The 12,721-nt window shown below is 38.8% G+C and overlaps 1 protein-coding gene across 1 annotated transcript; it reads right to left on the reverse strand.

The window, feature by feature from the left end:
• Positions 1 to 651: 651 nt before the first annotated feature.
• Positions 652 to 12,172, reverse strand: RAB12 (RAB12, member RAS oncogene family; the record flags this gene model as incomplete). The annotated part of the gene is made up of 5 exons (XM_010156450.1): positions 652 to 1,895; positions 2,589 to 2,693; positions 3,628 to 3,717; positions 4,241 to 4,379; positions 12,114 to 12,172. Coding segments are annotated over 5 exons (507 nt in total), but the record flags the coding sequence as incomplete, so codon positions are not given.
• Between the last annotated feature and the right edge of the window lie 549 nt (positions 12,173 to 12,721).

Below are 12,721 nucleotides of genomic sequence, written 5' to 3' on the forward strand. Positions count from 1 at the left end.
ATATGATAGTAAACCATTAAGTTTACTATGTAAAAAAGCAAACCGTTTAGGCACAAGGTGGCAGAAGACATAAGCACAAATATCAACCATGCTTCCTTAGTTTGTCAGTTGAGACCCAGGTGTGCCAAAGACCTGCATGGTATTGTATTCAGAATGTCAGAGCTTCGTCAGTGAAATAAGGGCTACATTTTTCTTTTTAAATGTTAACAGTTTGTTGTGTCTTTTTTTCCTTCCAGAAAACAGAGAGAAGCTGTCAAGTGGTATACCTTACTGGTCAGTGCCAGTGTTCTGGTTAGAAGTGGCAAAAGTGACAAAATGGGTTCCAGCACCAGAGAACGAGAGGCAGAGAAGCTGTAGTCTCAAAAAGACTGGTTCATACTTGCGTTGCCAGTGTAATTAATAATTTGGCGACCACCTGCTAAGACAGCATGACAAGCAGTCACATGCTATTCGATGACATCAGCTGGGTTAGGTAGAGCAGTGATCAAGGTGAACAACTAACATCTGCTGCTCTTCTAACTATACCTAAAGGAACTGTCAAACTGAAAATGTAATCACAACAAAATTAAAACAAGTGTTGTTTCATATTCCAGATCCTACCTTTTACCCGTCATTTGATATTTCCCATTCTAATAACAGGTGCAGTTCCACTGTCATTCATAAATACAAAATTTTATTTGCACTTCATTAGTTTAGAAAGACCACAATGTTCTTCAATACCACAACATTCAGGACACACCAAGTTATTCGAATATGTAACTATTGATTTACCACAGCTAAACTAAACAGTGCATTTTAATAAAAGATATACCAAAGATATAATTCACAAATTCATTATCAGACAAAAACCTAACACAGTATTTGCTTGATGGGAATAATTTCCACCATTAGGAAAGAAAATAATTTTACCTTAGGTTCCCTTCCCCCAAGCCCTACAGGTGTCCAGACAAATACACATATACATTTTCCTGTGTTAAGGAATATATCATCTTCATTTTTTTTCTTAAAGAATTTGTCTAGGACAGCAGCATTGATTTTTATACCTTCTTTTTGAGCTCAAATATATCTCCATTCTTTTACTGAAACTCAATGATTCTTGCAACCAAGTTTATGCTTATGCAGAAAATTACAGATGCTATTTCAGAGTGCAATCTGAAATTTGCACCAGATGTGACGTCTTGGTACATAAAGAAAGGGTGCAGCATCAAACAAAATAAATAAAAGACTGCCAAAAATTAAACTTAGCTTTTCAATAAATCCAGTCAGCAGAGGATGCTACAGCCAAAAGTGTTCTCGCTACATTAAAAGGAAACGTAATGCTGATTATGGAAGCTTTATGTATAAAGTCCTCTGTTTTTTTTAAAAAAATTGTCTTTAAAATAGTTAGCAAAGCACCATATACTTATCTTCATACCAGAAGAGCTTCTGCCTGCCTTTTTATAATAACAAGAACTATTACAACATTTATGTCAAGAATAGGTATAGATTTTATTTCTCCTCCTCCTCCTCGACTGGAAGTGGGGTAAATCCCCACCGACTGTACAGTATTTATAACACCGGGGCAATGAATGAAACATCATTGTGAGGGAGAGGGGCAATAATTAAGTGTTATAGCTGAATCCTACACAGGATTGCATATTTGCATATTTACAAGTTAGTGTGTAGCTCTGACTCGAATAACAAAGTGCAACAAGAAACTGCCAAATGATTGTAGTGCAGAGTAGTACAGATACTTTCTTTACCCTCCCACTGCTATTTTCCACTCTTTATGGAGGAACAAGTCAACAGCAACGGACATGTGGCCTTGGAGGAGGCAGTTCTGGTGGGATTTCTGGCTCTGGTTGCAGGGACAGGATACTGTTGGACAATTCATTTCTTATAACATCCAGGGGCATCTTAAAGAAAAGAAAAATCACCTGTAAACAGTCATCTGCACAGAACACAGCGCAAAGAGCTCGTTTCAAGAGTTCACTCTCAGCCAAAGACTCAACTGAAGGATCTTTTAGTTCTTATTAGCGAACTACGCTCGAGTGACTTGTGTTAAGAATTTCTTTCAGAAAAAGGTTACAATACCGTCAAAATAAAGTCACTTCCCAAACCAACTACAACAAATTACAACAGAACATCCTGCAAATGAAAGCGGGCAAACGTACAGTCAGCTGCTGATACCTCCTGAAGTTCCAGGAAAGAGGAAGTATAGCAAATAGGAGCAGATGTTTACCAAATTCCACAGCAGTACTTATTAACTGAAGTGTTTAGCAGAGTCTGTGAACTACATCATGCCCTGTGCTGGTTTTAGGTGGGGCAATTGATTTTCTTCACAGTAGCGATGTTGTGGATTGGTGTGAGGCTGTTTGGGATTAGTGCTGGGAAAAGTACTGATAACACTGGTGTTTTTAGTTGTTGCTAAGGAGTGTTTGTACCAAATCAAGGACTTCTTCAGTTTCTGATACTATGCCCGCTATGTACTAACCAAAAATTTCATCTGTGTGCACTTGCCCTCCATGTCCTCCCAACAAGTACCTGCAGTCATTATTTAAACATCTACCACTTATGTCGTCAGAGGAACCACCACCTGAACATTTTACCTTTTTCAGAATGTCATCAACAAGTTTTAGAAATATTTCATCCACATTAAAATTATCCTTGGCACTTGCTTCACAGAACCGCATCCCAGTTATTTGCTGTGCAAACTGACGGAAGAGAAAATAAAATAGCTACACAAAGATATGCACAAACAGCAAGCATACACTCCTCATACAACCTTTTAAAAAAACCCCACAACCTTCCCCATATCTGTGACTGAAGTCTAATTCAATGAATAATCTTGAATCTCCAAGGTATAACAAATATTGCCATATATAGCTAATTTTCACTTAGAACTGGTTTACTGGAAAAGTTTCCAGACTTAAATCTGAGAAATTCATGTCTTCAGTTGACATGGATTGCTGCAGACTGCAAGAAAGTAAGACCTTTTCAGAAGAGTTAATCTCAACCTTATTATTAAAATGCAGAAAAGGGAAGTACAGATGTTAAGAATTGGCCTTGCCTCTCTAACAGCAAACGCTTTATGGGTGGCTGAAGAAAAATGCTGGTGCATGTCCATACTGGTAGTGTCCTGATCCAGATGGTGCTATGCTAGAACATATTCTTTTGTCAAGCTCCTTAGCCCTTTTGGGCTTGGAAGAGAACAAAAGAAACATGAAAACAAAGGTGAGCTAAGTAATCAAGCAGGGCTGTTGCCTGTCCTGCAATACTACTGGAAAAGCAAAGGTCTGGAAGAAGGCTCACAAAGGTGTCCCAAGTAGAGACATCTCCACTTCTGAATCAGGACTTCACTGCATCCTCTTTCAGAGCCCAAAAAGGAGCATTCCCTGCACTACTGGGTAGTGTAAGCCAACTTGCAGTTTGTTCTTTAGAGCAAAGACATACTGCTCCAGCAGGAAAGCATACCATTGCACATTCTACAGGAGGAAATACCATATGGATTTTGACCAAACACCACCACTCTCAATAAGCTCCTTATGTCTAATAGTCTGAACAAGAGTAGCCATGGACTGTCAGTAGCAATGTCACAGCAGTTTTGCTTCCAGAAGTAACTAAGAATTTGGTTAGACCTGTTCTTACCTTTTCTCCCTGCTGTCGTGTAATCTCTCGATCAACTTCACAGTCCAGTTTATTTCCAACTAATAGAAGCTCTGCATCTTCTGAAGCGTACTGCAATTAAAATATTTTTAATTAACTAAACCTAGAAACCTAAGACTTTTTAATGCCAACACAACATTAAAAAAGGGCAATTCCTCTGCCAAATAAATCCCTACACCATTTATATGTAAACATTCTTCCCAAACATTATTTAAAAAATTTTCAACTTTAATTTTAAAATTAAATTTTTAAAACATGACTTGAGAAGTAGCTGTTCTAGTTGATCTAAGAATTAACATAATGACCTTATTTCACAGTCAGGAAATTATTACGTATGCACTGGGGTGGTTTTGTTACGGACTTCCACTGACACTCCTAACTGGGACAACTCTATTTGAAGGAAGCAAGAATGGACAAGCATTTTGCAACAAAAACAAATCAATGTTAAATACCAGCTAAAAGAATCCAGTGAAAATTAGTTGGCATTAGTTTAAGAATTCTCTATCAATTCTGTTAGAAAGTCTTACAGAGTACTTTTGAGGGAAAACAATTGCTTCTTAAAAAAATACGTGAAAAGAAAGTACTTAAGGCCTACCTTATCAATCATTTTCATCCATTTTGGTAAATCATCAAATGTTTCCTTCTTGGTGATATCATACACCAAAATAATTCCCTTGGCACTTCTGTAATAAGCTGAGGTAATGCTGTTGAATCTCTCCTGACCTGCTGTGTCCCTAAGAAGCAGCAGCAAACATTGGCACAAACATTTCACCAATTTGCAAAGTACAGAACAACTTGTTTACATTTTAATAAAAATACCCCCACACTCATGAGACACTCTATATTGAACATTTCCTTCTGGATGTGTGAATTTCAGGAAAAAATGGAGCAGTACTTTCAATCATACAGTGTTTTCATATCAGGACGACTTATCCCATACTAACTTCACCAAGAAAGGCCACCAAACAGTTCTACATGTGTCTGAGAATGAAGCTGTCCAATGGCAAATGTACCAGCAGATGAAGCTGGTTTTCTGTTGCTGTGGTTTTGGTTGTGTTTGTGGTGGGGTTTTTTGGGGTTTTTTTTGGTGTGTGTTTGGTTTTTTTTTTAATGGCCCTGAAAAAAAATGAAAAAAATACATGGATACATGCTTATCAAACACAGCCAGACACCCAATTATAAAATGAGCAATGCACTGATCATTATGATTTGAGCTTTCAGAGCCTTTTTGGATCAACCACAGCAATTCAGCCATGGTTCTAAAACTAACACAGAAGCTACTGGCAGAAGTGAATTAAAAGAGTGAGCAACCACTATGCAGTACGGCTTTTGAAAGTGGATAGCTGGCTTTCACGCTTAAATCTACTAATCTGAGGTGTTCAAACAGCCTTTCTGTTCTCACATTCAGCATCGCAGGTATTTCTGACACAGTGCATTTACACTGGAGGCTATTTTCCAGCAATGACACCACGTCACCTGTACTAGCTATGGCTTACATTCCAGAGTCGATGAGACGGAAGGAACAGCTTTTAATCATATAATCAAGCCTGCTTATGGAAGATGTTTGGCAGTTACACTAAAAAATAGCTGGTGCATACCTGAAGTCTTAAAATGTGACAGTAGCACAACTGGGAAGTGTTATACAGTGCTCCAAAGTGATCAAGCATTTGCCCCTTGAGTTCAACCCCCAGAGTCAATGGATAATTTTGAAATTTCACTGTTAGACCAAGTCAAAAGATAGACCAAAACTAAGAGCAGATGGGGGAGATGTATATTGGGACTCAAACAGTCAAAAGGAACTCTGTTCAACAGTCACATTTTAGACAAAAGGAGGAGCAGGATGAATTTGGGAATGAAATTAACAATGGAGACCCAAAACATTTGTTACCAAAAAAAAAAAAAAGTCATGTTCACAAAATGCCACATCTAATGTCCTGGAAAATCCATTATTTTAAAGTCTATACACAACAAGCAGTAGAATAAACTACCACAAACTTATCTTGCTCTTCACAAAATCTTTAAGAATTTTAACTAAGCAGGTTTAAAAGTGAACTAGTCAACTTTCTCCTGAAAATGATACAAGTGTACTTGATAGCAACAAATCTTTGCTAGTGATTTCACAAACAAAGCAGTGTCCACTAGAAAAAGATTTGAAACCTCTGCTTCATGGCCTGGGGAAAAACACTCTGGACTACTACTTCACTGCAAGCCAATGGCATTGCAATATAGGGCAGAAAAGAGCAAATTCCTATCACAACCATTTTTATTTTGTTTTTATTTAAATTCCATTCTCTACTCAGAACTTTAGCGTTACATTCATACAAACTTTTGGGACACTAGAGAAGGTAAAAACAGGTAGCCTGTTTCAATAAGGTCAAGCTCTAGTAGTATTTCAGATCAGTTTTAGATGGTTAATTGGTTGCTTTCTTATCACTAGTGAGGTATTTTTATTAAAGCAATACAAGTTCTGGCAGCTGAAATTTCATATTTAAGTATTATTCAGAGCAGGTATGTCTACTTTCTCTTCCGTTACTCTTTGCCATGGTCAGATTTATTTTTTTAAAGGTCCTTCGGACACTGATATTCACTCCATGAAAAATTAAAAAATTCTGGTATGAACCGTTGATTTTCCACATATGGATAACATTGCTTTAGTGTTTATGATCAGGCTTCTCAGAATTATGACCTTGTAGAGCAGTCCCTGACATCTGTTGCTAACCCAGCCTATTGCTCAAGCGTATTAAAGGTGGGATCCCTTTAGTTCCATCGTTCTCAGCAGACATAACTAGGTGGCAGGTGGAATAATTCCAGCTTTGGCTAGAACAACAGAAAAAGTTGCTTTTTTTTCTGGCTGGTCGTTCCCCTCTTCTGTGTGAAATAAAGGGCCTGTGTCAGGGTCGCCTGGCTGTGCCTTCAGGTCAGTGCTAAGAACCCTTAGCACCCCTCAAGCAGAGGAGCTGCCAGGGTACCAGATCACTCAGTTCATACACTAGAAAAAGAGAGAGGAAAAACACACTAATGGTCAACTATCCTCTCTGAAGATAGTCACCAACACACTGGATAAGCCCGGGGTAGGCGATGGAGCCAACTATGCAACACTACACGCTGACACTCCAGCTATCCCCAAGTCCTCATTTTCCCTAGCCTGCCGAGTGCTGTATCTCCAAGTCTACCCGGTATTATCAGCTTCTCCTCACCCCACAACGCTCTCAGGCTCTTTAAAAGCATATACAAGTATTCCCAGGCTGCTTCTCCCCTCTGTACCGTCAGGTTCTGCACTCCCCTTTGTGTATTTTCACCCAAATATCACAGAACTTGTCCTCTGGCTTGCTGGCTAACTGAGACACAGCGCATTCTGTGGCCTGGCTGCCCACAACACACATTGAGTGGCCACATGGCCACTGACTGTCACCTACAAATCATGCTAAGTACAGTGGATTATGGCTAAGTCATTGACTTCCCTCCACTTCACACAACTGATGCCTCTACTGCCACAGCAAGCTGAAATGAAACCAGTCAACAGGTTTGATTGCAAGCATGATGTTCTAATCCTTGTTTCCACTGGCAACTGGAGGAAGATAAGCTGAATCTGTGGTCTCTAACACGACATCAACATTGCACTAGCCTTCAAACAGGTGAAAATTGGAAAACCGTTTCTGCAACAAGTAAGTTTCGAATGCAACCTCAAAATCTACTTAAACAAGCTGCAGTTTGAGAACAGTATCAAGGTGATCTTTCACACAGAAAATATCTTCTACCAGGTGCTATCACCTTCTTCATGAAAATCCACAGTAAATTCTTCCAGTGTTGAGGAAAAACCAGCAACCCCTAATGCCGAGCTAATATTAAAAGCAAATCCAACTTAAAATGCCTTCCTTTCATGTGCAGTGCTGGAGCAGTGAAGTTTGTTATACTGTTTTCATCGATGTATTACACTCCTGCAGCTGGAGTATTTTAGTAAGGACACCTATTGAAGCACTAGCAAAAGCTGGAAGGAGACACAAGCATTATTTAACTGGGCCAACAGTACGAAACTTGATGAATTTCCTAAGCGATACTAAGTGCTGCTCGTCCTTCATTTCCTCTGGTGAGAATTAACATAATGGAGTAAATCAGTTAAATCTAATTCAAAGTCCCAAGTCCAAATAATAAATTACTACAACTTGATCAATGACTTGGCATCACTGAAAAAAAAAATACAAAATATTACTCCTTTTTTAGAGCTAAAAGCAGTTTTCTTTCATTGATTTTTTTTTTCCCCCAAGAAATTGTTCTAATGGAAGAACACTGGTATTTCTAAATTGTAACCACAAACATAACAGCGTATGACTCTTTGACCATCTCTAATCTGCAATAATAAAACCCCACTGCCTGACTGTTTTTCTGCTTCCAAAACAGACACTAGACATCACTCCAAAAATACAAACAAACATTACACCGAACAAAAGCAAATAAAAAACCCACACAAAGCCCATTATCAAGTGCTGACTTGTCATATTCTCACTGTTTCAGAGTGCATAAAACACAATACCAATACAGTTGATCTGAATTAAAAGAGGTTTGGATAATTCCTGTTTTACACAAATATTCTCTGTGTCTATCTAAAACAGTTGCTTGAAACAAACACATAGACTCAAAACTGTCTTTGGCACTAAAGTTAAATTAATTTTTTATGAGTGTTGGTGTGAAGTGGCAATAGAAAGGAAAATATTTTTCAACAAATAAAAATTGAACACAAATTTAACACTTGTGCATGCTCTATGCTTTCATGGATCTTACAGGTAGTATTTTTAAATGTAAAGATATTTTAGAGGTTAATTCTACTTGTCAAGCTGGGCTTTCTCCTCCCATTAAAAAGCAACAAATATATTTAAAATATACTATTATATCAAATAATTTATTTCACAGGTAATGAACAGAAGGAACTACATTCTGTTGCATTCTAGGACAGGTGATCTTTTCCTCAGACGACCCTTCACTCCCAAGATAACTGCCCATTAGAAAACACTGAGCTGGCAGAACATGAACTTGTTATGAGAAAGCATCAATTTAAACAACCTTCAGACAGTTTTCTTGCCAGGGCACTTGCTTCCTTGGACATTTAACCTGTAGGGATACCAGAGAGCCCCTTTGGCTCCCCAGGAGGGAACTGGGTGCAGTGGCAGGGCACTACAGCTTCCACTAACCCCATCCTTTCAGAGAGGAAGCCAGAAGTTACGCTGCTTGTGTCAGCTGAGTGCCCAGGTCACTCAGGCAAGAGGGCTCAGTCAGACACCCCGTCGTCCTGCCGAGCAACTCCCAGCATGCCTACGCTCCAAAGCAGGAGAGTGTGTTTCCTATTATTCGGTCTAGTTTCCAAGCTTTGGAAAAGCACCGATCCTCAGATGCTTGGGTTCACGTGGACACTTGTGCTACCCAGTCGTTCCGGTTACTCTACCCCATGGCCCAAGCTGCGTGCATGCGTTTCTTCTCACAGAACATCTGAGCTTGTTTCAGCCAAGAACTGCAATGCAGCAGCAGATTTACTCTATCTACTACTCCTCGCAGCCCAAGGGGCACTACTAGTGTTCCACATGGCACAGCGAAGATGGACACTGTATCCTCAGTGCTGCTCTACCATTTCATAATCTTAAGGAGCAGGAGGTTCTTTCCTGACTGAAAGTCAGGGAAATAGAGGAAGGGGTACTGTGAGGCAGCAGGGACCATGTAGCAACAGGTAAGCTAGAGCTGCTGCCCACACTATCCCATTGCAAAGGAATACAGGAAACAAGCCCAATTTGTATACTTCTCTATTAACACTCTACTAATAGCAGCAGGTGTGAAAGCTTCTTTCAAAAGGACGTCTTGCACACCTAATTGCTCCATATATTCAACATAGTACTGCTGTTTTTTCATAAATTCAACTGGTAGAGGTCTGTGGAGAATACTCCGTTGATAGTGGCCAGTGAAGAGACAGGTCAAATGACCACAGACACACCAAAATTAAACATTCTTTGTAAACTGTTCTTGTTTGATTTTTGTAGTAAAATCATCAAATGAGTTTAAAAAAAAAAAATTCAAACTTTGATGCTTTGAAACATAACCTTAGTCATTTTAAGAACACAGAAGAGCATAAACTTTAGAAATTATCTGTTCACTGAATAACAAAGGTTTTTTTGTAGTAAAGTTCCTGTAATCATTGTACATAAGACTACCAGGAAGTATGAGGCAACCTTAATTCTGTCTCTGTGTAGGTATGAAAGGAGACTGACTTAGGATCAGCCATGCAGCATAAATCTGTATTTCTAAACTTCCAAGTGGTGAATTGCTTTCCTCTTTTAATCTAACATTTGAAGGTACAATAATTAGCGGCTAAGGGAACGGGAATTGTTTAGCCTGGAGAAGAGGAGGCTCAGGGGAGACCTTATCGCTCTCTACAACTACCTGAAAGGAGGTTGTAGCAAGGTAGGTGTTGGTCTCTTCACCCAAGTGATGGGATAAGAGGAAATGGCCTCAAGTTGCACCATGGGAGATTCACATTGGATATTAGGAAAAATTTCTTCAGGTTTCCAGGCATTGCAACAGGCTGCCCAAGGAAGTGGTGGAGTCACCATCCTTGGAGGTATTGGAAAGATGTGTAGATGTGGTGCTTAGGGACATGGTTTAGCAGTGGACTTGGCAGTGTCAGGTTAACAGTTGAATTCGATGATCTTAAAGGTATTTTCCAACCACAGTGATTCTATGTTTCTGTGATTCTATGGTAATAAGTTTATAAATAGGCCCAACAACAAACACAACATAGTTCAGGATAAATTAACAAAAGGAGTGGTCATCTAATTGCTTTTCCAAAAAATTAGAATGCTAAGACAGTTTTAAGGGTTAAGAACAGCATTTTAACAGCCACTGTTAGAGATAAAGTAAGATTTTGGAGCAGGATGTTGTGTTCATTTTAAAATAGTGTCTCTTTACATTGTGTTTTCTCCACCGTTGTAGTAGGGCTTTGCACAGGAGTAATGGTCACATTTTAGCAGCCTATCAATTTCTAGTTTTAAAAGTTTCTATATCCTATTAGCATATTCTCAATATGTGGAAAATAATGGTTTAAACATCTCTTTTCCAACAAAACATCTCTCCTATAAAGTATTTATTCAATGTGGAAAAAATTGGTTGACAAGCTTAGTACATTTCATAGCAAGAATTCATATCAGGCGTACAGTAGCATCTCCGTATCACAATGTTTGTTACCTCTGTCAGCTCCGGCAGACCCAGGCTAACAACTGCTGGCTCAACTGCCAGCCTTGTGGTCATAGGTTTCCAAACAGGGACAGATGACGGATGAAGACATGCCACTAACATTCAAGTGTTAGGTGACTGATGGTACCAAAGATGGAGCAGCAGTTAACTCAGAGGGAAGCAAGACAGACACATGGTGTGACAGAGTTGATGGTGACCTGCCAAGAGGAGTTAGTAAGCTGAATTCACTGCATCCATGTAGTTAAGAATGAGAAACCACCAGAATATCCCAAAAGTGTAATGAGTATAATTAGAGCTTTTTTCCCTTGCTACGGATTGTTAGCAGCTTTAACAGTTTAACTACAATGCCAATTATGCATCACGCACTGTTAATAAACCAAAGCTAAGCTTCTACATAGTAGTATATAAGATTAATGTATAGAACATAGCTGGTTTATTCTCTCGTAACAATGTTTAAGTATTGTACTACTCTGCAAAACAAAAGAGCTCTTAAGCTCAATAATTTCTAAACAATAAAAGTTGTATTAATCATTGACATGGACAATCATTATCAGGAAACCTGTAGCCTACTCCAGAAAGGAAAAGCTTAGCTCAGACTTTGATCTTTCTGTAGCGGGACACTGGTACCATTTAAGGTATAGAGTCTTACTTGATTGGGATCATTTCACTTCTCAGTGCTGTTTAAGAGTGATATAATACACTTAGTCTTGAATGCCCTTGACTTTGGAGTTATTTAATACAGCATCAAAGAAACAGCACTGCCTATACCAAGTTTTAGAAACACAGTTTAGAAAATATTTCACAGTTGTTTTGTAATTTCTGTTACAATGAAGGTCAGTTTTAAACAGTCCAGAAAATAAATTAAAAAAATAACCGAAGTGCACTTTCTCTAGTGTCTATTTAATATAGTCACCTTCTGTTCTTTGTGCAAGTCCTATTCTATACCTTGTGTCAGTGAGATCACTCTGCTAGAAGGGGCTTGAGACCTCTGTGATGTATTAACATTTCAGTAATTACATTCACGTCCTATTACTAACTTTCCTTCTCTTCCTCTACCCTCACAAAAATCTAAGAGCTATTTAGTTTTGCTTAAGTCTTGTAGGAACAGAGGAGAGGAGGAATAGGGTAAGAGCTAAACCAGCTTATAACAGTTAATAGTATTAGACAAGCATATTAATTCATGCTAGAACATAAAAATTAAAACATACTGCTGGTTGCACGTTTGTTTTACTTACCAGATTTGTAATCTAATTTTCTTTCCTCTTAGCTCTACTGTTTTGATTTTAAAATCAACACCTATAAATAAAATACAGTAAACAGAAAAGGAGGAATAAGAAGCAAAAGTAATGAGGGTGCAATTTTTTTTTTTTTTTTTTGTTGTTGTTGTTTAAATATCAATTTGTAACAGTCTGAACAAGCAGAAGGGTTTGCACCACTATGGGTCACCTCAGGGACATCATGGGGGTTTGACAGCCGCTATACAGTCTGTGAGCCAACCACTTTGGCAGCATCACAACATAAGCCTTCCACTCTGTGCAACACTTGCAGCAGCAGGAAAACCCAACATAACAGTAAAACAACAGGCACAGTATGTTTGTTTCTCCCCTGTTCACCTTGACTGTCAAGGACAAGCCTGCTCTACTTCCAACTGGCACAGATGCCCTGGAGGCATGAAGCAGAACCAATCCCTCCACATCAGTTTTGCTGTCTGTGAAGTGGGAACAACACATATCTGACTTCCAGGCTGGATGCTTAGCATCTGTAAAGCTCTTTACTAGAAAGTACTGGACTTGTGATTGCTTTACGAATAAGTTTGTCAGCACTGACATCCTTAATTCCTGCA

The sequence above is a fragment of the Eurypyga helias genome, unplaced genomic scaffold (assembly GCF_000690775.1).
Source record: "Eurypyga helias isolate BGI_N326 unplaced genomic scaffold, ASM69077v1 scaffold1228, whole genome shotgun sequence".
Classification (NCBI taxonomy): Eukaryota; Metazoa; Chordata; class Aves; order Eurypygiformes; family Eurypygidae; genus Eurypyga; species Eurypyga helias.